At 34.1% G+C, this 27,930-nt stretch overlaps 1 protein-coding gene and 1 long non-coding RNA gene across 8 annotated transcripts in view; one reads left to right on the top strand and one right to left on the bottom strand.

The window, feature by feature from the left end:
• PCLO (piccolo presynaptic cytomatrix protein) overlaps positions 1-27,930 on the bottom strand; it is a 310,585-nt gene that overhangs the window by 18,337 nt on the left and 264,318 nt on the right. For all 6 annotated transcript variants that reach the window (XR_014948100.1, XM_015879726.3, XM_015879813.3 and 3 more), the window contains 2 exons: positions 21,826-21,967; positions 18,630-18,697 (listed from right to left, as the gene is read on the bottom strand). Coding sequence is in view for 5 of the 6 variants with exons in the window: in XM_015879726.3 (XP_015735212.2) it covers positions 18,630-18,697; positions 21,826-21,967 (210 nt within the window). In the remaining variant the exon portion in view is untranslated. The remainder of the gene's footprint in view (positions 1-18,629; positions 18,698-21,825; positions 21,968-27,930) is intronic.
• Positions 36-27,786, top strand: LOC107322398 (uncharacterized). 2 transcript variants are annotated; one of them, XR_014948138.1, is made up of 4 exons: positions 36-167; positions 10,741-10,838; positions 26,115-26,206; positions 27,723-27,786. It is a non-coding gene; the product is annotated as an uncharacterized LOC107322398 (long non-coding RNA). The 2 variants fall into 2 exon arrangements; XR_014948152.1 differs by lacking the exon at positions 26,115-26,206.

Here is a 27,930-nt window from a genome sequence, read left to right as displayed (position 1 = left end):
ATTCCCCCTCAGATTTATCCTGCAGTTCTTGGTCTCTTCAGTGAAATATGTTTAAAGTCTTATTCATACCTCCCTGGAGCTGCACACTGGTGTGCGCCGTCATGTAAACTGCACAGCCTGGGTACCAGAGCAGATGCTTCTACACTGACTGTTCGTGTGGAAGACAGGTAATGCTATTATATTAATAGATTTTCTGTTGTGTGTTTACATTACCTGAAGCAGTGGCTGCAGCTGACTGCAAAGATGCTATTTTTCTATCATTAAATAGGAATGATTTGTGAAAAAATGAATGCTAATAAAACTTCTAAGCATAAGAATCTGAAAAACTGCATATTCGGTAAGATAGTAAGAGCTGTGATAATTCTGGCAAAGCTTATTGTACCAAACAAGGTAAATCTTTCTTCCAGGACCACCAGAATATTTTGTGATTGGATATAGACAACCTAGGAAATATTAGCACAAAAAATTAATACTTGTAATTATAACTGGGACTCAGCTATTTTCAAAATCTGCCCAGTGGAGCAGTGAAGAATGATCTTTTCTACTAATAAGAACAAACATGGAATCAGCCCAGTCTAAACTGGAAAAATGTGTTAATCAAGATCTTACTCAGAAAGGAAAAATAGAAATCATATGCACTGTGTTCCACAGCGTTATGAAGAATTCAGAGTACTATAGTCACTGGAGGATTGGTGCCTGGAAGTAGTGTTTGCAGTAATAGGGACATGATTTCTAAAGTTGTTACCAGTTTTGAGAAATATCAGTTTACTTTTCAGTCCTTCTCTAGATTCATCTGTTGATTGTATATGAATCTTTTTAAAGTTTGTAACGTTCCATCTGAAAACTTTATGTTTTAAAGTACCTGCTTTTCATTGAAATACATGGTTTGTATTTTGCCTCTGATTCAGTACTAAGAAGTTATTTTTGCAATGCTGATTCCCTCAAGCTGGTTATAATACACATATATCAAAGATGTCATTTAATTGCACCATTGAACTGATGTGTGTGTTTAAACTCCACAGATATGTATTTTAATTAAAAACAAACAAACAAACAAACAGAATAAGTAGTATAGGGACAATACAGCACTTAAATAAATGCACCCATAGACTCCTGATGGGGAAAAAAAAAATGAAATAAAATAAAATTTTTCCATTCAATGGCCAGAAAGTCTCATAACCACATCTGTGATGAGATCCCACCTTTGGTGGCACACAACAGAGGTGGTCTATCCCTTATTACGAGAAATGGGAGCTTATCCAGGACAAGGGTTCTTGAGAATATGATCATTCATGTAAATTTGACAGCAATTCAGTATTCTCAGAAAAAGGTGAATCAGAAAACACACATATTTATATTTAAATATGTTTATCTGGCTTAGAAACTCCACATACATTTTATGAGATCACTGAAGCAAATATCATCCATTTGTGGATATAAAAAACAAAAGAAAACAACTTTTTAACTCATTAAAAATCATATTCTGCTTGTGGGCATTGTGTATTCAGTAATAACTGTACAATTAACTGAACCCCTTTGTAATGAATACAAAGGAGTATCTCACAGAAAGCTGATGCTACAACTACTGCAGATTTTGTTTTCTGTCAGCTGTTCTAAAACAGAAATTACTTTTTTTTTTTTTTCTGTCTCCTGACACAGTAATGAGTAGTTGTGAATAAATGACTCAGAGCCTTTCAATTAATTGCATTCTATAGTCATGAGTTTATAAAGAATCTTCAAGATTTAATACTGTTCTTGTGATTTCTGAAATCTCACTTACAATCTGACTTCACAATTGATGCTGTACTTTTAGGAATTGAAAGGCAATCCTGTCCATTCCATGGCAGTTGGAACTAGATGATCTTTGATATCCCTTCTAATATAACTCATTCTATGATTTCCATTTCAGTACAGTAACAATTTATTGTGCATCAGGTTGCTAATAAATAACATTTAACTTGCAACCTGATGTCTGTTCTTTTATGTGGTAGTAAGTCAGAAGTCTCGCATGACATATTACTGTTCTTCAGCAGGCTTTTTCTAGTGATGCTGAGTGTGGCATTCATCACAGTAACTAACCATGGCCTGGCACTATTTCAGAACTTCATTCTTTATGAATACCCTAATGGAATCACAGAATCACAGAATCACAGAACGGCATAGGTTGCCCCCAACCAGCTCAGGCTGCCAGGGCCCCATCCAGCCTGGCCTTGAACATGTCCAGCGATGGGGTATCCACAGCATCTCTGGCAACCTGTTCCAGTGCCTCACCACCATCTGAGTAAAGAATTTTCTCCTCACATCTAACCTAAATCTCCCCTCTTTTTGTTCAAAGCCATTACATAAGACTATGTAAGAAAAGACACTCTCACTCCAGCTTATATGCTCCTCTCAAGTACTGGAAGTCCACAGTGAGGTCTCCTTGGAGACTTCTCCAACTAAACAAGCCCAGCTCCCTCATTCTTTGGCCATAAGAGAGATGCTCCAGCCTTTTGATCACCTTACTGGCCCTCCTGTGAATCAACTCCAACAGTTCCACATTCTCTATCCTCTCTGTGCAGGGGGGGGCAGGCCTGAAAACAATACTCTAGATGGGGTCTTACACGGGCCTTACTTCCCTTGCTCTGCTGGACACCCCTCTTTTCTATGAAAGCATTATTTCCTATATAACACAAGTCTGTACATTTTTATGACTTGACAACATTGTAAGTATTACTAAGAGCACTTTTTTTTTTTTTTTTTGCTGTAAAAATCTAAGAAATAAATTCTCAATGTTTGTGTTGAATATTAAATGAATAAAGACAGAAAAATTCATAGCAGCCAAAGAGTATCAGTAGAACTCATTAGTTTTTTAATTAATTATTTACTGACTCAAATCATTGTTTGATGAGTTCAAATTGAAATTAACTAGTCACTGAGAACAAAAGAATAACAATAGAAGTAGAAATATTATTTAAGTATCTGAATTCTGAGGTCTAGGTATAGAATAGCTCAGTAATAGTAACAGTAACAATGACGGCACTAAAGATCATTCCAGCTCATGTCTTTAGAAGCCTATGAGGCAACTTTTTTCAGTAAGAATTATTATGGTTAGTTTTGAACTTGAAACACTGCAATAAACCTCATTTTGAGAGCACAGTGAAAAACTAGGTCCTCTCTTTGTCCTTTTCAAAATAATTGTATTACCCAGTCTGTTGGGTTCTTTTATTTATTTATTTATTTATTTATTTATTTATTAATCAAATTAGTTTGTCAGATTCAGTACAACTTCTGATGTGATTTAAAATAATCAGTTGAGATATCATTGCTGATACTTCTCCAAAGAACACCTCCAGAAGCCATAATGAAAAAGAAATGGATGAAAATTATCACAGGAATATCCCAGAGCTTCAAATCTAGATCAGTTTGCAACAGATTGGTCTAAAACTGAGTTTGTCTGTCTTTCTTAGGAGGGATACAAAAAATTAGTATGCATTTCAACACCTTTCTCAGCTTCCCTAGAGAGTTCCTGATTTCATGTGTTGCTGTTTGAAAAAAAAATTTTTAGCCTTCTGCAGGAAGTCTCCAACTCTTTAATCTACATTTCTGATTGAGAATGTATTTGCAATCCATCACCCATTTATGATTTAGCAGAGGCATTATTTTTCAACACTTCCCTGCTGCTACAGTAACAGTGATACATAGAAGTAGTTTCTTTTACAGGATGCTTTTAGGAGGAAATTAATTTGACCACCTTAGTATTTCTACTGTTGGCCTTGGACTGGCTTTGGTGTTATGTATAAGTAAGGTTAAACAAAGGACATGAAGGCTTGATCACACCTTCAATTTGCCTATGAATTTCTAGAGCAACATATAAATGAAATATATTCTAGATCTGGCAAGAAAATCTTTTTCCCAAGGGTACAAGTGGTTTAAATCTTCCAGTTAATCTAATTATTGTGATACTTCAAATTAAGTTTTTATTTTTTCAAAATTTTTGTGTAAATATACAAACAGTCTACACAATCTGAAAATAAAGCAAAATGAACTTCCTTTGTATAAATTACCTAAAGCATGTTTTTCAAACTTGATATAATTGATATTTACCTGGTAAGCAGGTAAATCATTACCTAAGCTGAATTCATCATGTAAAATTGGCTTCAGTTTGTTTTGCAAAGAGCAAAATCCAGCTGCTATTTGATTTGGAAGATACACCTTCATATTAAAAGAGTACTAATTTTCATTGGTTTATTGGCTGAAGTGGTAGCCCTAATTATTTCTGCAAAATGATTATCATAGCTACAAGACTGCAGAACTTGAAGATCATGTTCTGTCTTTGAATTTATTTTAGTGAAAGGCTACAATTTTCTCCTATTATGACTATATACTCCAGAAATATCTCCTTGCATAAGTCATTGAATCATAGAAGCATAGAATGGCCAGGGTTGAAAAGGACCATAATGATAACCCAGTTTCAACCCTGCCCACCATGTGCAGGGCTGCCAACCACTACACCAGGCTGCCCAAATCCACATCCAGCCTGGCCTTGAATGCCTTCAGGGATAGAGCATGTAGTTTAACAAACGAAGCACTGTGGAACCACTACTAAACTGCAAAGTCTATGACTGCTGTTATATTCCTCATGGAATGGAATCCACAAATTTTCTGTATTGGCATCTCCCCCATAAAGGGAAAAGCTTTCCTTTACCATTTTTATTTCTCTGTCCTTACACTATTTGGCTACAGGAAGGAATGTAGCCAACAAGATTCACGACTTGGAATTTAGGACATCATACAGAGATGGGAAAATGCAAAATTGCTCCTGAAATGGCTTGCAAGGCATCTTATTATTCTGTACAAGACAAGTAAATCAAGTTGTGAAAACAAACTTATGAAATATAGGTCAGATAGATCCCTATTCATAAAATAGAAATAAACTCCTGGTATGCATCATGCTTTCAGCTAACAGCCATAATCGTCACGTTTTCCAAAAAAATAATCAAAACTGCCTGTCTTGGGCCCTTTGTGATACGTACTCTCAACTGCTTGCACAAAATGTTTCTCATAAAAACTTGATTTGTTTCCCTTTGTAACAATAATAGCAGCAGTTATTAACAAAACAAAGTTTTTACAAGCATAGTATTGTATTTTTCAGTTTTCAAGGGACTGAGACAACATAATATCTGAACCAGCAGCATAAATAGCCATGTAGCCCTTCTTACTTTTTCATTCTGAGTTATGAGGGACAGAATGACAGGATACCAAATTCTTAGTACGCCTACATCTTAGAATGCGCTGTACTGAATATTTACATTCATTATTTGCACAAAATTATAAGCAATTATAAGCAGGTCTTATAATCAGAAGGGTCAGGCACCTACAGCTACAGATAGCAATTGTAACTAAATATATGTTGTTAGTCACTATGAAATATATACTAATTACTTTTCTAACCTATCTCAAAGAAGCAAAAAGACACAACATAACAGCAGCTTTCAATCTGGATGCTGAATTTCATTCCTTTGTCCATGTGACATATAATCTGTAGCAAAGGACTACTCCACTGTTACAGACAAAAAGCAGAGACTTTACTAGGAACTAGTCTCTGAGACTTCCTTTCTGCTTTATCCATAAAAATTCATCCTACTTCTGAAACGAAGAACAGTGGAGCAAATTTAGTCAGTAATTTTCTATTATTTAGCAAAGAGATTTCTTTTTTAAAGCAAGTCCTTATTTACAAAGTCTGTCATTAGGTATGCTAAGTTTTCCTGCACTTAGAGTAGGGAAAGAAAAACATATGCTAAGAAAAGAGTATGCTACCTGCTTGCAGTTTCAGCAGAGAACTATAAGCAGTATCGTATAATTACCTGGACAAATTTGGCTTACACAGTAACTATAAAAAATGTGATGGAGAGTTTAATGAAAAGCTCCTGCAGATCATTGCTTTAAACTCTTCCTGGTGATATCTAATCTCAAAGAAAATAACGCTCCCTTTGGCACCAGTATAACCGCAAAGAATATCTTTGCCTCTAACTAATCATTGATTCTTACTCATCTTAAAACTGAATAAATTGGCACCAGTGCTGAAAAAATTCTCTTCACAGTCCCGCTTACTTTTTTTTTTTCCCACAAAATTTCTCTACAATTAACTCCTTCTTTAGTCACAAATGTTTGTACAGTTGCCTAGTGAACTAATTAGCAAATCTTATCCTACTAACTGCATCACTCCCAGTGTCCCACGAATATTGATTTGGATTTCTCACACAAATAAATTCAGGACATGTTTTGTACCACCATGAAGTATGAAATGAGGTTGAGGGAAGGAAAAAATTAGATTTTTCAATGCCGGAAACACTGCTGGCATATGACAATGTGTTTTATGAAATTTTAATGTTCTGTGATTCTGTGAAACAAGAATAGACTCATAAAATAATTGAGTAAATGGCTACAGTAATTCCTCCGAAAGGGACCTAAAAAGATTATCAAGTCCAACTAGAGGACCTTTACATGGCTAAACATAAGTATATTGTTAAGTGTATTATCCAAACAGCTCTTGAATACTGACATGCTTGGGACATCATCTATCTCTCCAGGAATTCTGTTCCAGTTTTTGACCACGTTTGTGGTAAACATTTTTTTTCCTAATAATCAGACTGAACAGCCTCTGGCAAGTATTTTACCTGTCCCATGCATTCTATCCCTGGTCATTAAGTAGAGAAACCACCTCACTCTCTGATTCCCCAACTCAGAAGTTGTGGAGAACAATGAGGACACCTCTTTGTCTTTTCCAGACTAGACAACCAAAGTGTCCTTGGAATCTCCTTACAGGACATGCTTTCCAGCCCTGTCACGCGCATTCTTGTCCTCCTCCAGATGTATGCAAGCACCTTAACATGTTTTTTATACTGTGGAACCCAGAATCGCATGCAATGCTCCAGATGTGGTTGCACCAGTGCTAAATATAGTGGCAGAACAATTGAAGTCTCCTGCCAAACCTCTCATTTACAATAGGGTTAACTTTAAGATTACATCGGCTTGCTCAGACCTTGTCTGTTGAGTTGTGAAAATTTCCAAGAGAGGATTCACAGCACTACTAAGCAACCCTAATCAGTGTTTTAAATAAACTCCGCTGTTTTATTTTGCAATTTTTGGTTCTGCTCAATTTTCCCTTGCTTCAGTTTATGAGTGTTATTATTATCTTTTTTTTCTGCTTTGTTTAGTTTTGCTACAAGTTGAAGAGACCAGATTCACACATCTTTCTGATTGCACATATATGTCTAAGTTTGTTTTTTATAAAATTGAAATGCTGGAATGGTTCTCAAAGAACTTCTAGTACTGGGAACATATTCTTATGGTAAGCTTAATATGAAGAGTATATAAAAAAAATGTTTCTGTCTTCACAGAAGTGACCAGGTTTGCTCCTGTTTATTTCAACCATTTAAAAAAAATAAAAATAATAATAATAATAAAAAAATATTTATTTTTTTTACAAAATCAAAGAGGAAATGCAGGCACCTTTATCCCTTGATTATGTAAAGATGAGGTGTCATTGTATGCTGATAGGCCAGTGAGAGGAGGTCAAAGTTCAAGGATACTTGGGCATTGTTACCATTACCTAGAAAAGTCTATGCAATGAAATCTAGGCTTTTCTCCACTCTTGTTTTCATTTATGGACATTCAGGTTCTTTGTGTGGTGCTCACTCCCCAAGCTTTTAAGCGGGCCTACAGTACATATTATTTGATACAATTTGACTAGTTCCTGCATCAACTTTGTCCTTCCCATTTTTGTCTCACTTTCTCTAACAGCTTTCAGAGTTCTTTCTCTTCCACCTTAGGAACTATTGAATCCAACTCTGTGGGACTCCTTGTGTTCTTTCTATAAACACTTAACTAAATGGATGTTTGAGACTGGAATTTGCTTGAACTGTTGAGGATATTTCCATGTTTGTACCAAATCATAATTATAAAATTATGTAAAATGCAGTGGCACACATCGAAGACATAGATCATTAACTTGTTATATAGACCATTGCTTAGTTGTGACAAGCACTAGGGATCTTGGATAAAAGAAGAACAAACTTAATATGTGTAGTTTTTGTATTTTAATTTCATCGATCTGTTTCCAATTTGTTAATTTAGGTTATTTGTTTGTTTGTTTGTTGTTTCCAACTGTGTTTGTTGTTTTTGTAGTGAGGTCAGTAGGAATCTCCATCTCCAGTGAGGTATGGAATTTGAATAAAAGCATATATGGTGTTTTTAGGCAACTCAGAACTTCTTATGAGGTTTGCCTTAGGTCAGCAGGGAGGCTCTTATCTGCTAGTGTGTTTTGAGGTTGAGCTTCCTTTATCAAATACAAGGCCCAAAATCTTTTGAGAGACAAAACCAATTAAGAGGCAATCAGTATCTCCAGGTACACTGTGAATCATGACAGTAATTTCCCTTCTTTCTAATGAGATTTTTGTCAATCATTAAATCTGTGGAACTATGCAGCTGTCTGTGCCATCTCGATGGTGTCTATTTTTATTCCTCCCCATGAGATTTGAAGTTTGGGGAGAAGTTTAGTGTAGGTCTTCTCACAAGAAGAATAAAAAATGAAATGTATTTTATCACTAAATTGATCAATAATCCTGGCAGAATTCCTATTTTCTTCCAGAGGGCAAAGGGGGTGGGATGGAAATCTAACATTTTTGCAACATAGAATTTGGAGAACTAAAAGTATTGGGTTATATAAATGCAATGAAACAGAATTAGTATTTTTAACATATTCTTAAGATGCACAATATTGTTCCTTAATTTGGACTTGTGATCTCCTTTTATTTTCATATTTAAGGAAATAAAATCTGATCATTGTTATCATATAATATCTGTTATTTTAAGATGGTTATTTTGAATATATCTGAGCAAAACGCTGACCCCAAATTTCTCCCCCGTACAACTTTTCACTTCCTAATTAAAACCTTTTCTAACAAAAAGCAAATTAAAACTAACTCGTGTTTCTTGTTAGTTCAAGATAATTATGGGATTTAACACTTCAGGTTATAATTACACTTGCTGTTGAAAACAGCAGCCATCTCAGAACAGCAGACCAAGTAAAATTAGCTTCTTCTTTTTTTTTTTTTTTTTTTTTTTCCAAATAAAGTTTAAATATGCTTCAAATTTACTTCTTGATGAAGATAGAATAACATTTTACAGTAAATGTTATTTAATGTCTGTTGGAGATAGACTCTGCTGATAAGATTCATTTGTCTGAATGTTGATATATGTATGTGAGCCAGATGTCAAGGCTCCCTTTAAAGCATGGGGAAAGAAAGTTCTCTTCTAAAATGTGGTTTGCTTTATTTGCAAATATATCTTTCAAACAGAATAGATGAACTGTACCTCCTAAATGGTTATTTCTTTCTGCTAATTGCAAAAGCTTTACCTAAGTGGCTGATCATGCCATAAATCCCATATAAAATTTCCTCATTGCATTATCTAGCTCTGAAGTCCCATCTGTAGAGATATACAAGTTTAGATGGTTTAGTACATCAGACAAACTATAGATTTTAATTAGAGAATTGGTATAGAAATTGAATGAGTATGAGGCTGAAATAAAACTTTTACTACTCAGAGAAATTCCTAGACTACTTAAAGGAACAGACCAGCATTCACCAATGAAATCAGTAATGTTTAAAGTACAGTAAGAAGACTGGTAAATGAATAGAAAACATGAAAAGTCAATGCAAAGCTGAGTGTAATTAATAAAATCCATTGCTTTCCTAAGGGAAATTCAGATTGATTCATAGGGCTCATCTCATTGATGATTTTTCCTATTCACTGCAATCACAGTGGTGTTTATTTTTCAGATTATGAAATCTCATGAAACAAAAGTGATATTTCATTTCAATCTATCCACTTTTTTTTACAAAACCCACCAATACTGATACTAAAAACAACCAGAGAGGCAAAATATTATGGGATATGGATATTTCTTTAAGGCAAGGTGGGTGGTCTGAATACCAACAAGAGTATTTAGCAAAGGATTCTTTCCTTCTGCATAGGCAAAATGCTGAAATGCTGTAGAGCTTAATTAAAGTAAATACAGTACAGTTAATAAGTTTAGTAAAAACCAGAGGAGTTAAATATAATGGTTGGAATAGGTCAAAAGAAATGCTGTGCTAAATAATACAGTAAAAGCTGTGGAGTCTGAGCTCAGGGTTTCTCAGAGGACAATCTTCCCATATTCAGAGATCATTTCAATTCTCAGTCAGCTAACATGCAGTGATCCTAATTTTTCTGCACTTCAATACTCTTCAGTATTGTCCACAGTACTTGAAAGTTTCTTACTGCGTGATCCTTCTTATGCATATATGAGTCTAATAAAACTTGAATGACTTTTATGAGTATATTCTGATATAAACTGTGACATGATTTAAATCTAGCCCACTATTTGTGTGTGTATGTCACCCTACATATGTCATGACTTCATATACATCTTCCATACTTTGCATTGTTGTGATATTTGCTGTATAACGCAATGAAGTATATGCATACATTAATTCAGATCACATAAAATCAGCAATCTAAGATGAGAACAAATAGAGAACAAATAGAAGGAACTACCAAAATGCTGTTGGACTTACTTCTATGTGATGGGGTTTATTTATTTTCTTCTCAGAAAGTCCTGAGAGATTCTTTATCAGAGATATTCCGTCAGTATGTTTTGGTAGAAGGATGTGAAATGTTCATCACTGTTCACATTTTTCATGTTTTTATTTGCAGAGTGTGGCAGCTGACGCATTTCTCTCTTTTATTCCATGAGACCCCTTTATATAGGCATGAAGAGGATTTCGCAGAATACAGGTCACAGGATGACAGAGGTATCTGTGTTTTTATATGTGTGTATGCCTTTTATATCTGTAGAATTATTACTGATAGAAAATTGGGATATCAAGTGATTTAAGTGTCAAAGTAAGTCCTTAGGTTTATACTTTGGTGCTTCCCTAATTATATGTTAGCATCTAAACTGGTGCAACAGGAAAAGATCAGTGGTCCAAAGTAGCAAGTTTTGCAGCACCATATTGTATATGGCTGGGAGCTCTTCATTGAAAATGGATTGACTCTGGTCCCTGATACAAATGTTCAATTTCTTCATGTGGTCCAGTTCTGTCCAAAAGTCTAATCAATGGTTATGATTATGACGTACTCAAAGACAGGAGCACATACTATGCTCACCTGGAGCAGATTTCCTACTTAAATTTATCTCAGAGACCTTATTTGGTTCTACCAAAACAATTCTGAAAAGAAAATCAACTCAGTGTCAAATAAGGCAAAACTGAAGAATTTATTTCAAAGCTGTGTCTCTGCTCTGAATCAAAACAATCACACAGATGAAACCTTCATGAACATAACAATGTCAGAAAAGCTATTTTTGGAAATAAAGTAAAGCAGTGAAGTTCCTGCTTTCAGATCATGGTCAGGGCTATATTCCAGAGCGGGGCTATGCTCAGTTTTCTTGGTGGTTTGCAGTGATCCCTGATATTTTTTTCACTTTAACTTTGCTTGGAGATTTTTCACTCTGTATTTTCACCATGTCTTTTAAGTAAACTCTGAAGGCTTTTAGCATGCCTACAAACAGGTTAAACTCAATGCTAAACAGTCTGGAAAGTTAAGGATTTTGAACAATACATAGAATTTAACGGTAGTTTTTTCAGACTACACAAGACTGATTGTCAACCAACAATTCAGACATACTGAATTGATACTGAAGATAGGATATTCATCTGTCTCAAGAGAAACAGAGATGAATAAAGAATCTGTGATAGACTTACATTTATCTACAGATGGATATCTACAGTGCTTCTAAGATGAGCAGAGGAGATACGCAGTAACTCTAAGAAAATATCCAGAAAGACAGCATATTCATTCACTCCTTCAAATCTCACTTTGGATAGATGCCAACAGCATTTATGTAATACATGTTTCAGCTCTATGATATTGCAAATGAGTTGAATGCGATTTAAAAACTTATTTTGAAATGGCAAAAAGTAATAGTTAAGAAGAAAGTATGGAAGGCAAGATGGTCATAGTGTACAGATATGAGCATTTTCTTTGGTTCCCATTGTCCTATAAAATATTGCACAAAATTTTGAGGCTCCTCTCTTAAACATCTAAGCATCAGAAATGTATTTATACAAGACTGTTCAATCAGTATTCTTGAGGCAGTAGAGAGTATACTGCAATCTTTATTTTGTAATGGACACTACGTTATAAAAGTCATGTTATTCATTCTAATGTCTCATTGAGAAGCCAAAGAAGAAAATAAAATAAAAATAAAAATGACCTTTATTGTAAATGCTGGGATTATTCAAGTGAGAATAATTTTACAGTTAAATTCACAAAATGTCTCCAAAAAGTCTGACCACTTTTTACTTACTTTATAATCATAGTTTCCTTAATAAGAATTTTCTTCTCATAATTATATCATGAGCCAGAGAATAATTACTGATTTTGTTGTATGATCCAAGAAAGGAGAAGGAGATTCTTCTTCTATCACATTTGGCAAGCCAAAAGTCTTCAAGTCTCAGTATATTAGTATAATTTTGTAAATACGGAGTAGCCACTTTAGTCAGTGGAACACCTAAATGAGATGTTGATAGGGACTGATGAGGAAAGCCTCATAAACTCTGTTTCCCAAACTCTGGCTCCAATTTGAAGTGAAAGATCTCTGTGTGCACAAGTGTTCATAAACTTGGGAAATGCCACCGCTGATGCACAAAAGTATAATGGGTTTTAAAATTACTGGCAACATATAGTCTCTTAATTGTAATAATATGCAGTATAATTCTCAAGCATGTTAGGAAATTTTTCTTCGTGGGAGTATTTGAAGAGAAAGAAAAGTGTATGAAATAAGATACTAAGTCTGCGATTGTGTAGGCTTCACTTTTTCAAACATGATATTGTGTGAAAAGTACCTTTATATAAAAACAGCTTCTTTGCATTATGTCATAACAGGTAGAAAATCCCGTAGCCTTAATACCAATGTACAAACAAAGAATTAAAGTGTCTGTACCATACAAAGGTGAAATCTTCCCTTATCTCTTTTACCTAACATGAAAAAAAATAAAAAAAATAATCAAAAATAAAACCCATTAAAATTATCTTATTAGTCAGAAGGGCATAATTTGGGGAGGATGTTTGAGTAATTCCACTCAGATATTCAGATCACTGAGAATCCAGTACCTTTCAAGAACATAACAGAGTACTGTTTCTGTAAAGCTAAACACTCAGTAAGACACAACCAAGAAGAATAAATGCTACCGATATGAGATGAGCATCAGGAGGAAACAGAATCCATTGCAGTATGACTCAGTATGAATTGATGGAAGTTACATATGGATATTTTCTAGTAAATCACACAAACTAATTATTGCAGCCAATATGTTACCAGAAAACATGCAAAATTCTAGGCACTAAGCCAATGTGAAACGCAAAATATGATGGCAGATGGAAAAATTGAGTGTTTAACTCAGGAGATCTGCAGAAATTTTCAGGTTTTCAAGGCATGAGAATTCAGTCATACTACGTTATTATCACATCCCAATCAGTTAGATTGCAAAGCCAATGAGGTAGTCAAAACATAAAGAAAACTTAAATAATAATAATAATAAAAGATATTTCATTGTATTATATAAAAAATAAACCATATATATATATATGGTTTATTTTATGTATGTATACGTATGTATACATACATATGTATGTATATGTATATGTATATATAATGTTATTACATGATATTGAATAAATGGATAATAAGCGTAAAACTTTCTGAAACAGCAACTTTACTAGAGCACAGAGTACTTTAGACCCTGAATCCTTGTAAACAAATAGTATAGTGCAACCTACTCTGGAAACACAGCATATCACTTTCTACCACGACATTTATCTTAGCCTTCTGTTTGTTTCATTCTCTTCCACTCATAATCATAGTGGTACCAGAAGAAATAATGCACAAAAGAAAAGAGTATCCTGTAATATCCTGAAGGAGTTTCAAATGCAGGAGAAATTGTTAGGAGTTCTTTAGCAGAAATATGAACTTGGAGATCTTCCAGAATAGAAAAATCATTATTCACCTGTTTTTAAAATGGATAATTTTTAATTAACCTATACATGTCTAAGCCTAATGTCATGGGATGAAATAATGAATCATTACGGTAAGCATATACATCTATATATGAAATAAGGACAAAACATAATGTTGTAATTATAGCTATGATACAATATTCTTTACCATGAGAATCAGAAGTATCTAGTAAGTTTCATCACAGAAAAGATCCATATTAATTATAACACACTGATTTTCAAAACTTTGATCTTGAAGCAAAACTTACAGTCTAATAATTAGTTTAAACTGTTTATTATATCATAGTATCATGGTCTCATGAGGGTTGGAAGGGACCTTAGAGATCATCGAGTCCAACCCCCAGGATTTGAGCCTCCTGTGTAGCAGAGCGGCACTTCTACCACTTGCACCACAGGGGATTCGAACCCGGGCCCCAGTGTTGCAAAGCGGCATTCCTACCACTGCACCACCGGGGCACATTAAAATAAATAACAACTAAAGATTAATTTTAGCCTGCCTTATAATTGCACCTGGAAATGCTCTAGCCATCTGCACTCTGAGATAACTGTTTGAACATCAACCTAAAAAAGGGTTTATATTACAAAAACAGATGGGGGAAAAAAATACTTCAGAATGCCAACATAATAATATAACTTATAACATTATCTTCCAGAAGTTCAGTAAATAAATATTTATTGTTCGGAACATTTTGAAACTTTACAAATCTATTCTTTATGCTTGAACCTGGAAATAAGCCTACAAAAGCTTTACTAGAACATTCTGGAATTTTCTTAGCAAGTTTGCACTCAAAGAACCAGTGAAAATGTCAGAAAGTAAGCCTTTGGTCCATGGCAAAAATGAACAGAGAAGTGCTTGGAATTCAATACGCATATTGGATAGAAATTTAAAGAAAAAGTGAACAACTGAACTCTGTTGGAAGGCATAGGTGAGGAGTTACTCAGTTTCTATAAGAAATTTACTGTTTTATGTCGGGAAGTCTGTAAGCAAGCACAGCATATGACAAGCTTTGCAAGTATTTGTTGACTCCAAATGTGGAATGAGTGGAGGCATGTCATGCTTACTGATGTTTCTTAGAACACATTTTGTATTTTCTAAAAGCATTCATTTCATATGGAACTCTGAAATGCCAAAATGTTATCTTACATGTACACAGAGTCTTCAAAATGAAAAGCTTCAAAATTTACTTATAGCAAAGTATTTCAGTTAAAATGTTATTTGTATCTATACAACTCTTTCTTCCTAGAAATAATTGCAGCTGGAATTATCTTGTAGATAAACACTTTTCTAAATTCAAGAAAATAATTTTCCCTACATATTTCCTAATGTGAAAAATAATTGGTTGGTGGAAAATACCATGTATGATCCTTTGGCTGAGTTGATATGTCGGGTACATAAACCAATCATGATCTAAGACTGAATCAATACATTCATCATCTGCTTTTAATTGTTACTTTCAATCCTTACATGGAACACAGATGTTATTTTGTCTGTAATGTCTGCAATATTACAGAGAAATACCATAAGCACACTTTAAACAAAATATATTGCACTTTTGAAAATGAATAAAGAAATTGATTTGTGAAGATCACAACATGTACCATAAGATTTACTGAAATTTAAGATGATGTTTCTCATCTTCTTGAGGCAGAATGCCAAGTATAAGGTAGCATGCAACAGTGAATATCATAAAAATAACTAACACAGTATTGAAGAACAAAACTGAATTATTTTATATTCTTAACTAGTATGAAAATACAGAAAATGGCCAGATAATATGTATAGAGAAACGAAGATTATCATAGCAATACTCACAGTTATTTAAATTGACCATTTGGTTGTTTCAGAAAAGGAAGTAGTACTGTTTACTGACATTTGCTTACTTAGTACATTTTCATAAACCATTCCCAACAAAACATTAGCACATTTCTCAGATTGGTAAACAATTAAAAAAAAGAACTTTATTTTTTCCCTGATTTTTCCACTAGCGTACATTGCACTCTGTGAGCTGAGCATTAACTCTGATCCCACAGTATTGATCCAGCTGCCTAAAAAGTAGTTTTCATTGCCACTTGAGAGTCCTACCTTGCCTTGCCTCCTGCTGCCAGTCTTAAACATCTGGCACATGATCCCTGGCACATTTCCAAGCCTGTGTGAATTGCTTGCATGACTAAAATATTTTGAATATCAGTAGATGTGCATGTCTAAGGAATTACACTCATTCGGCACAGAGAGAATTCAGAGAATTCACTTTAAATAGAATAATTTATATGCTACTTTTCATATTTCACTTTTCAATAAGTCATCTATTAAGAGTATTTCAAAATATAAAAATAGTACTAGAATTATAAGTTTTTAAGTATAATGCTAAATTCTTATCTGCAATGAGAATATAAATCAACTCTCATTGCTCTGAGAGCCACTGTTCAATAAAATATGGGAATAAATATTTACTTCTAGTTAACTGTGGAGCTCATCTAGTCTGTAGCGTGGACTCCATATGCTAGAGAAAAGATATCATCTGACTTTTAAGACTTCTAGTTTTTCATTCACTTTTTTTCATTTATGAAAATAATACCAAAATATTCCTATAAGACTGAAATAATTCTTTTAGTTAATATAGAATTCATCTAAATTCTGAATGACGTCCCCAAAATATAATTGTATTTACATGCTGAAACCGAAATGCTTGCCAGCCTTTGGTTTGTTTTATCATTTGAAACTGATCTGTTCCCACACTGTCAACTGGAAGTCAGACACCAAAAACTTGGCTGCCCCTTACCTTCTCCCAATGGGGAGAAACCATGCTTAGTGATGACAATTTTTTTTTTCTTTTTTTCTTTTTTTTTTAGATTTGTAATTGAAATAACCAAATTAGACTCTTTAATTTAAGGGAACCAGGTGACACCAGGTGACACAATAAGCAAAATTGGGGAATTGAAGCTCTTGAACCATCTGTGGACTTTAAAGATAAGCAAAAGTATGCCTTTGTCTGGAAAAAAACTTCAAGTGACTGAATGTTACATGCACATCTTTTTGAAACTTTTAAGAGTTGGGTATTTATATCTTCTTTTGGAGTGATACAAACACTATATTAAAACATTTTGTGTTTGTATTTACTGAAGTTTATGATCCAAAACTTGAACCAAGGAGCAATTTGTGCTGAACAAAATGATGAAAAACTAATTGTTTACAATTATCTTTTTGTATTAAACACACCATAACAAAGTAAACATGGAAAATTCCTGATTTCCCGTTTTCTTCCTACCACCTCTCTTTTCAAAGTAGTTTGTTTTAAAAATATTAATAAGAACCCTTGAATAGACTGAAGTTTGATAAGCAGCCAAATTTGAATTTTTGCATAATAGGTAATGTATTCAAGGATTTAGCAAAATGCATATACACAGAACAGGATTCTTGCTTTGAAAAAGAGAGTTTTACAGTTGTGCCCTCCAAATTCTAGTTTAATTTCTTCAAATCCGTGCAAAACTAGATTATTTTTACCTCAAATATAGCAAAAGCAATTATTACCTCCTATAAACAGATTGCAGAAACCTGATAAATAACAATCTTTTTTAAAGTGTGTACTTAAAGTGACTTCAAATTCATAATTCATATTTTATTCAATGAATGAATAAAAAAAAATCAATTTATGAATTAATTAAAATTCAAGGTAGTGCTGAAATTCATTCAAATGATAAAAATATTATTTTAATAATAAAATGATGCTCACAATAATTAGGCTTTATATTTGAGGTCAGCAGAAGCATATACTTGAAAGAAAATACCTTACGTGTAAAGGGAAACGGAATTTTCTTAACATATTCCTCAATACAAAACACCGAGTCTTAATTTTCATGCAACTGTCTATTATTATACACAATGATCACACTGCATATGTATCTTTTAACAGACATCCTGTCAGGCTCTGTCCAGCTCCAGTACTACAATGGCTCCTTGTTTGGTAAAATCCCATTCATACCAAAAAAAAAAAAATAAAAAAAATCACTCCTGATTTCCCAATTAGATAAGTGTTTCACTATGATTTAGGTAAGTGCAGTGGTCAAGCTTGATGTTCAACTAATATTTGTATATAATGTTAATGTTTTCTATAGTGAAGAAAATTAATTTCTTCATGAAATATTCTGAAATGCTATCAAAATAGAGCCTGACAGCTACTGGATGTTTTCTACCAACTTAATCGGTATTGAGTCAGCTCCATACTTCATATTTTTTTTAAATTCCAATACTACGAAAAGCAATGAACATTGAAAGACAGATATTCATTGCAATCTATTTAATTACTTTAAATAAACAGGTAAAACAAGCTTCTTATTTAAACTGAAGACTCATTACAATGGTGCAATGCGCAAAGGGCCTTTAGAATAATTGAAAGAGAGAACCTTAATCTATAATACAAAAAAAGCATAAACTAATCTTTCATAACATAACAATTAAGAGAAATCATCACATTAGTTTTATAAATAGAAGGGAATACCACTGTAGCGTTGTTTGTATTTCTTTTTACCTTCTGCATCAGTTAATCCCGCTCCTGTCTGCTTTATTGGTTCTTGTCCATTCTGGCTCATCTTCCCTCTGTTAAAAAAAAAAAAAAAAAAAAAAAAAAAAAAAGAAAAAAAAAGAAAAAAAAAAGAAGAAAAGAAGAAAGATCATAGCTGTCAAACCATGATGAAATGAGATCTAAGCAAATGGTTAGTATACCTAAGCCAAAGAATCTCGGCTCAGCACAAGAATAATTTTATTGAAATGGAATAAATGTATATATATATTTATGTAAGTTCAAGAAAATAGAGAGGACAAGGGCTTTTTTTCTATTGTTATTTATACAAATCACATCACTTTTGTTTTTGTTTTTGTTTTGGAAACAACTGCAATCATGTCTTACTAAACCTGTGCATTTCTGAAGAACAAAGCAATCAGAGGCGGTTTGCAACCTGCCTCCCATCAGTCTGTGATTCTGCAAGCAGCCTGCATAGCTCTTTACCTCGCTTTATCCTGTTATGTTCAACAGTGAGAAATGAAAGGGGTTGCTATTTGTTCTACAATACTGTTACCACAAAGTTTGTATGTGGTATTTTCTTTCAGTGACAGATTTTATAATACAGTTTAGGTTCATCAGAGGAGACTAAATATGAGATTTTATCTTAAAGCAAGGTGAGTGGAATAAAGCATATGTTTGTGGACCCTGGATATAGAAAGAATCTAACATGGAGGAGAGCCTAGTTGTCTATTTTGAGTTCATGAACATTAGTTAAAAAGCTTTTATTTCCTTTCTTTAATGTTTAAGCATGTTGTAAGCTCTAAGGCATGACATTAGACACCATCAAAAGCACATCTGCAACTGTGAGTTATGTTACTATTTACAAAGCATATTATGGGCATGATAAAAGAATTATTAGACCCTACATATCGTTCAGTTGCTTTTTACATCTGCATTTGCATCTTAAATTAATATTATTTTATGGACATTCACAGAATCATAGAATGGCTTGGTTTAGAAAGGACCTCAAAGATCACCTAGTTCCAACCCCTTGCCATGGGCTGGCTGATAACCAGTCGATCAGGCTGCTGAAGATCCCTCCAACCTGGTCTTGAACACAGGGATGGGACATCCGCTGCTTCTCTGAGCAATCTGTTCCTGTGCATTTCAGGCTGCAAGAGCACACTGCTGGCTTATGTCCAGCTTTTTGTCACCCCCAGATCCCTAACTCCATCTTCACAGGACTGTTCTCACTGAATTCTCCCAGCCTGCAATAGGCAAAGGCTATACAAAGGCATAGTTCTTGTCATAGATGGAAGTGTATTTTTCAAGGACATTAAAAATGAACAATAAGAGATTTTTAAAAAATTATTTCCTAAGTAGAAAGACTACAAAATTTACTAATCTGTGTATAGCTGTATAAAATGATTATTTTCTCTTGATATTTGAAACAGTGTTTCCTACTGGCATGTATTAAAATAAGTATAACATAAATTTTAATATAAAATAAGTAAAATATCTAAGGTGGGGGGGGAGCAAAGTGGCAAGGACAGACTCTTTTCAGCAGTGTGTGGAGACAGAACAAGGGGAAATGAACAGAAACTGGAGGATAGGAATTTCCGCACAAATGTGCACAGGAACTTCATTACGGTGAGGGTGACGGAGCACTGGAACAGGCTGCCCAGGGGGGTTGTGGAGTCTCCTTCTCTGGAGATATTCAAGACCCACCTGGACGCCTACCTGTGTGACCTGGTGTAGGGAATCTGCTTTGGCAGGAGGGTTGGACTTGATGATCTCTGCAGGTCCCTTCCAACCCCTACAATTCTGTGATTCTGTGAAGTTAATTAATCAAGCAATTCCCATGGTGTTACTACTTAAATTCTATTTATTTATTTCCTGTTGAATTTCATGACTGATCATTCAGACTAAAATAAAGAGTATAAAACTCAGCTGTCAACACTTTTCTACTGGTAGATCAGACATTCATTCTAAGCAGTGTATTGCCGAATATGTTTTTATATGCCAAGACTTTTAAAATCAATTTGATCACTTAGTAATTCAAATTGTGATCAGTGGTCTCATGGGCATACTGAACATCCATGTACAGGATCAGAGTCCCTGAAGTAATTATCAAGCCTATGTGAACATAATACTGATTAGAATTTCAGTCGAGTATATAATCAGACATATAATTATTTTATCCAAACCTGAAAATGTGAACACAAGTGTTTTAAAACATTTTCTCTGAATGTGATTCTGAAGATCTCTGATGGTAACCAGTAATTTTGTCACTCATTTTCATCATATAAAGCCCTTAATATTATTAAAAAAAAAAACCCAAAAAAACAAAAACAAACAAGCAAAAAAAAAAAACAAACCAAACACATTTGGTGTCTTTGTAAATGTTTGATATAAATTTTAGAGGTTCAAAATCAGTACATCACAATATGTTGAGTGAAAATTTCAGTAAAGATTAAGCAATTGGCTTTCCACTGCCTAGGCTGGCATTGCTTTCCTGGATTCTGTTGATGAGAAAGAAATCCTAGATTAGTGGCTGTTGGTTTTGTGTTTTTTTTTTCAGTCCTTTGTATGTTGTGATCTTACTAAAAAGAATGTTGAATATTTAGAAATATCACTGCTCTAGAGAATGAATTGAGCCTTTTCTTGTAATCCTTCTTTTATTTTTTAAATTCAAGCTTTTTACATCACATTCTTGTGAGTGCTATTTCTGGACTGAAAGGGAAAACATGTAACAGCTAATGCAGATACTGAATGAACAACAACCACTGACTAATATTTTAAGTACAGACAAAAAATTCAGGAAACAAATAATTAATCTGATGAAGAGAAATTACTTTTTTTTCTGTAAGGGAAGTTCAGGGGGAGATCAGTCTGAAAATCTAAATGAATCAGCCTCAAGCATGGGAAAACTGCACTTCTAAACCATAACCCAAGCCCATCTCAAAATACTTGCATCAAAGACTGGGGTTTCTCTTGTGTGAAGCAATAAATTCATGAGGTTTAGGGAGAGGTTTTGACAGTTATTAACAGTTCAACAGAGCCGAAGGAATGTGTGAGCTCTGAGAAATTCTACACAATTAACTGTTTTCCATTGTGTAACTCAAGTCTGCAGAGAAAACTACATACGAAGATGACCAGCAAGTGAAAGCACTACATATCATCAGTGCACAGAGGATTCAGAATATTAAAGTAAAAGCCTTACATTCTTGGGATGGGAAACAGATTATTCTCTCCTGTGGCACTGCTGCTGCCTTCACTATCCATGCTGTATCCACTGCCAAAGCTACTGACTGAAGAGCCAGTGGAGACAGAACTTTCTGCAGGTCGGTGGTTAGTAGACCTTGCTGTACAGACAGGAACAATGGGTTACCAAATGCCTTCTAAAAAATCAGTGCCATTCACATTAAGAAAAAATGGAATTTGTCAAAACACTATGCTGTAAAGTCTTTTTTACTTTATATTCCAGTGTTGTTGTATCATCTTTTGCAGATAATGTTTATTTTCACATTGAATGTGGTCTAAACCAAACAGAGCATCACCAGAATATTTTTCTTCATTCATGATAATAGTTCAAATCAACAGCCTGAAGGAAAAGAAGAATGGATTAGATTGATTAACACTGCTTTTCTGATTAAAGTTACAGTAAACTGGTAATTCATCCAAAACATTTTGTAGGGTAACCCTTTAAATGTGCTGGGCCTTGCTCTTGAACGTCATAAAGCATTCATTACATTTTGTGATTCTGAGGAAACTGAAATATGTGTACAGAATCTATAGTCTCAGAAGCTGTATAAAGACCTCCACCCCCTTCAGATGTAACACTGCAACCGTACTACATTTCTCAACTGCTTCTACATATCTGGATACCTCCTACTCTCTGCCTGGAACTTCAGTGCATGTATTTTGATGGGATTGTACTACTCATGCTTAAAACACTTTGCTGTATGTCAGATGTATTATTTTGTATTTTGGTACTGTTGTATAACATGAACAAATTTTCCAATATTCAGTTTTTTAGCAAGTTGAGAAATATACACAAGAAAAAGTTCGCAGTGACATTACACATAATAATCAGTTTACACAAACAGTAGGAAGACCATTCTCATATAAATTAATGAAATTATTAGGGAAATATTAATAGAAATATTTTGATTTAATTTTTAAGTTTTACATAGTACATCTACTATTGTCATGCTTAATCTTTTCCAACTGACTGAGCATATATACCTAAGATAAAACACTTTTCTGTAAATTTATTACTCTGTGAAGTCTTAGTAAGGTTTTCTCTTCCTTTGGTCAACTGTTAATACAAGCAGTTAAAAGAGATCCTTCTGTAAGTAAGAATTTAATCAAATATCTAAATGGAAATTACTTCAAATAAGAGCCAGAGCCCCAGTGTTGTCCTGATTTAAGCTGGCAACCAAGATCATTTTTGCGTGACTGGATGAATAACATTTTTTATGAAGACTGCTGAATGCTTCCTAATGTGGGACCAGGAAGCTGAATGTGACTCTTCTAATGTGTTGTAAAAACAGATCAATAATTTATACTGGATGAAAAGAACGAAGAATTTCATATGCCATCAATCCTTGAGACAAACAGTCTCATAAATTACTTTTTTAAACTCTATTAACTTCATCTATTTCACTAATGCTTATAGCCACAGAAGGAATCTGTCAATCTAAATTATTTTTAGACAAAAAATATTCTTTAGCTTAAATTCTTGACTATGTATGCTAATGAAAGGCTATCTTTTTTTGGATAACAATACAAATTAATCAACTGTAAAATCATAACATTATTAACAGATACTTCCAGTATCTCTTCTGGAGGAAAAGAAATCCTTGTTTTTGCTGCACAGGCAGCCAGACCACTGCAGTATTTTCTCTTCAGGTAGCTATGAGCATTAGTTACTCCATCATGTTCGTTCTGTGGTGCTGTGAGTGAAGTCTTATGATTAAGTTGACATGTCAGGAAACTGGTGTTGGGAAATGCTGGGCAAGAGAGATTCTGGAGAAGAGAGGTCAAGCTCCCTTTTGCAAGGCACAGTGTCAGCTTCCATATACTAAACAGCCTGTGTTCAGGCTTTATCATGCTTGCCTGAACTAATCCATCACCTCAGTTCTCATGATGGTTGAGTGAGTCCCTTGTCTGATTTCTGATGTTTGTTCAGGGTTTTGAGATTGGTTTTTTTGCAGTTCTTATTTGTTGTTGTTATTGTTTGTTGATTGGTTGGTTTGTTTTTAGTCATGACATGACAAATGACTCATAGATGAGAACAATCTGGATAGCTACACATCTGCAAAAGTCATGGAAGCAAGGCAGTATAATGTTAGCACAGAAAGTCTATCTAGTCCTTCTGTTAAAAGTTTGCTTAGAATGATATAGATCTTCACCAGAACATTTGTAGTTCAAAGGGTGGTTCATTTCTGGGCTGATATTTATATTGACTTTACTGTAAAATGTAGTGCCTGAACTCAGTACACCTGGTGAATTTCTAAACCAGAGAGAACTAAAAACTAGTTTAACATGTCCAGAAGCCTTGAATCTGGCCTTTATAACTTATTTAGAAGTTTTTTGTATTCATTATTAATCAAAATGTAATCGTCTCCTCTAACAGAGCTATATTCTAGTGATACATTCTGTGCTATTTTTTTAAGTTTCTCTACTATTTTGTCTAATTTATGTAATTTTCTTTATTGATCATTTTCAGAAATTTCTCTTCCTGAATGCAGATAATGCGCCTAAATTTAGATTCATTACTGGATTTTGAAAATTCTGAAGATCAAAGTTTCCTTTTTCTTCCTTTTTTTTTTTTTTTTTTTTTTTTCCCTGTCTTCTTTAAGTGAGCAATGAACTACATCAGTATAAAGAGGAGATGAAACTCAAAAATAGATTTACAGATGTTTTTTGTGGAAAAAAATAATAATCTGGGTACAGAGAACTCCTCCATAACTCATGAAACATCACATTTTCTATATATCTGTAGTTCTTACAGGCAAATGGAAACCTGTAAACTGATGCTGCTGGATATATGATAATTTTTAATATGAGATGCTGCTGCTGTTGGATATATGTGTGATGAAGGTGTTGCCTGCAATATTTTGTATGAGTTAGAATAACTGTGGTTAGCTTCATTCTCTGCCAAGTTTATATATTCATTTCCAGTTCCACACCTTGTTTTCAACCAAATACAAATGTTGTCTTAGGAACATCAGAGGAAAGGCTGAATTCATTATGATGCTCTTCTAGTCTTACTAAGTATGGTCTTTGAAGCCCTCAGAGTAATCAACACCTTAACTGGCCAGTTGGCTACATACAGGACATACATAAAGGACACAGAACTAAAGTGAAATTAAGGCAGTTTTACTTCTGAATTAGAGATTCTGCTGTCAGCTGCTTATGCTAGAAAATGCCCAATTCAAAATTCTGTAGAATGGTGCTTATCGGACTTCAGAGAGTTAAATAATTTACTATTGATTCACTCTAGTCTTTTGGAGTACAGAGTTTAGATACTCCTTTCTGGAACTGCAGAAGTGCCTAATAATGCAAGACATAGTCTTGTTTTGCCTAAATATGTGGCATTTATGGAAATAAGAACCCGTTCAAAGGCAACTGCCATCTTTTGTCTATTGTCACAGCATAGAGGAGCTAGGTCTTATTCTTTCCTTGCCCTTTGCTTTTTCAAATTACTTCCCAGTCCTTCCAAAAATAGTTCAGCTTCCCATGATCAAGGTGTTGTTACCAATTACATCTGATATTGATGAAAAGATTCTGAAAGCTTCAGCAGATGGAAAAGACTAATTTTATCTGAAAATTATTATCAAACATAATAAATTGGCTCTTACTTGGAGAGAAGATATATTCTCTCCATTCCCTTCTTTGTTCTCTGTTTATTCCTTTTAAAAGATATTCCATGCTTTCCAAGTATTGTAACTTCAGTGATATCTGTGCTGTTAAGCCACTGGGCTGTGGTGAGCAGTAATCAGAAATGAAAGATTAATGCTCTAACATGGGTTGCTTCCTCTGAAGGACTGAAAAGAACTTCTGCTATTGTTGCTGAATTGGTGTGCTGTTGATTTCACTTTCTTTTGTCAATTTTACTTAATCTGTGAGTTCCCTTACTGAGAGGAAACATTCTCTACTTTAAAGTTCTGTTTATGGACAGAAATTTGATACTTAGAAGCCAGCAGTGTTAATATTAACTTCATAATAATTTTCTACTATCTTTTCAATAGGGTGGCATAAGCAAAGGTTTCAGTTCAACCAATCTCCTGAATAATACAAAAATGGTTGGAAAAGTTATTGACTCCATAAAGGAATCAGATTCTAAGGAAGCAAAAAATAATCTTGTCCCTGATGTAAGACTTTTTATTCAAGAAAAGAGTGATCATGATGAACTGATACACTTTTTATTCAGCACTGATTACAAAGGAAATAAATAAATAAATAAATAAATAAAATTAAAATAAAATAATATTCCTTTGACAGAATAACATTCATCCACATATTCTCTAATTCCTTCTTGGAAAAAGATTCATGATTTAAGAAAATTTGGCTTATGAACACAACAGGGAAAACAGGTAAGTCCTGTTGTTGTATAATTGCTGTATAATATCATTACATTGCCGAAACTTTGTTTTCTTCCTTTCAAATATATGTTCCACTTCTCAAACATGTTTTCAGAAGTGACAACTCAAGTAACACTGAGATTGACAGTCTGGTTTGTAATCCAAACAGAAAAAAATTTTTTTAGCCAGTGTTCAACATTAAGCTTTGAGATTTTGCCTTTAATTTTCTTAAAAAGAGTTATCATGAGCTGGCAGTCTTGTGACAAGCCCTGAGCAGCAAAGAGGACTGACACCATCCTGCACAGCAATGCAAGTCCACAGAAGCAGGTGAATTCACAGATCTGCTTTGGATACTTATCAGCCTGGACTATTCACGTCACACACTCACACATGATGTCTTCAGGCAGAAGCTTGTCTATTATTTACTTTCTATTGTCTTCTGTTTAAATGTATGATACTCTCACTGCCCCAAAATTGCTGTTTACATACTTTTAAGAAGATTTTGCTAGGAATAAAAATAATTACTGTTCCAACTTGATTGATTAAGTTCTATAGAGCTAACTAAATTCCGTTGATAGGGCTGTCAGCTGCATGTTTTGCGAACTGATAACAGAGTCAAAATACAGAATAAATAACCAGTGAGCAATTTCCCAGGTCAGTTCTGATATTCTTCTCCCTTCACTCTTCATTAGTCTGAACAATGTTTTAGATCATGATCTCACCTTTTTCAGCTGCATTTGTAAATCGGGTATAGCTTTGACCGCACACCAAGAAGCAATATTTTGTGAGTTTTACACTCTACTTTTTGCAGAGAAGTTGATTACTTGAGGTGAGTAGTGGTGGCAGAATAGCACTAATCTGAAAATGTGGTGATGGTATTTCTTTACTCAGAAGAGCAATTCTGATGAAATTATTTTTATTTATTTATTTTTATGTGCTCCATCGGCTTCAGCTGCCATCTAATAGACTTTGGAAATAGGAGTTGTCAAATGAAGAATCTGAGCAATTTCCTGTAATTATATGTCAGCTTAAAATGGTGGAAGAGTAAATAGCAGAAACGGTCAAAGCAAAATGTGCCAACTTTTAGACTAAAGCAGGACTCAAAAGACAGCCTCAGATTATTGTTGTCTGCAGAGAGTGAGGACATACTGTTCTTGTTTTGATAATGATTCTTGGAAATGGGTTATTTGTAGCAACATGAAAGCCTTTTATCTTGGAAATTAAGAAGCTAGTGGAAGAGTTTATAAAAAAATAGCTTTGGGCAGTAAATTAAGTAAGTGTGAAAGTAGTATCTTAAATGATTGTAGGAACTGAAAACATGTCATTGCCTATCAAATGTTTGAAAACGGGAGCCCGGATAAGGAGATATTGAAATCCACACTCAATCCAATACAAAAGATCTACAGAACCTAGGAATCAGTTTCCATTCACATACATTGTTGTGAATACCAATTTGTGATAAAGACCATTCCTGCTGATTTAAATATTTTATTTTACTTTACTTTATTTTATTTTGTCAAACACTTAGAAATTACACAGTGCTGGCTCAGACCTGTATCATGGATTTTATGCTTCTAAGAACATCCTATTGGTAAGTACATCAGACCACATTTTTGAATGGCTTTAATCTGTTGCTATACTGACACTTAAGTGAACTCTTGTCAAAGTTGGTGTATGCAGGAGCCAAAAACAGGGATATTGCCTTTTGAGCTAAGGTTTTTTGAACTGGGGATCTT

The sequence above is a fragment of the Coturnix japonica genome, chromosome 1, assembly GCF_054131305.1.
Source record: "Coturnix japonica strain WE chromosome 1, WE-NBRP24, whole genome shotgun sequence".
Lineage (NCBI taxonomy): Eukaryota > Metazoa > Chordata > Aves > Galliformes > Phasianidae > Coturnix > Coturnix japonica.
This window is presented reverse-complemented; position numbering and strand designations above follow the sequence as displayed.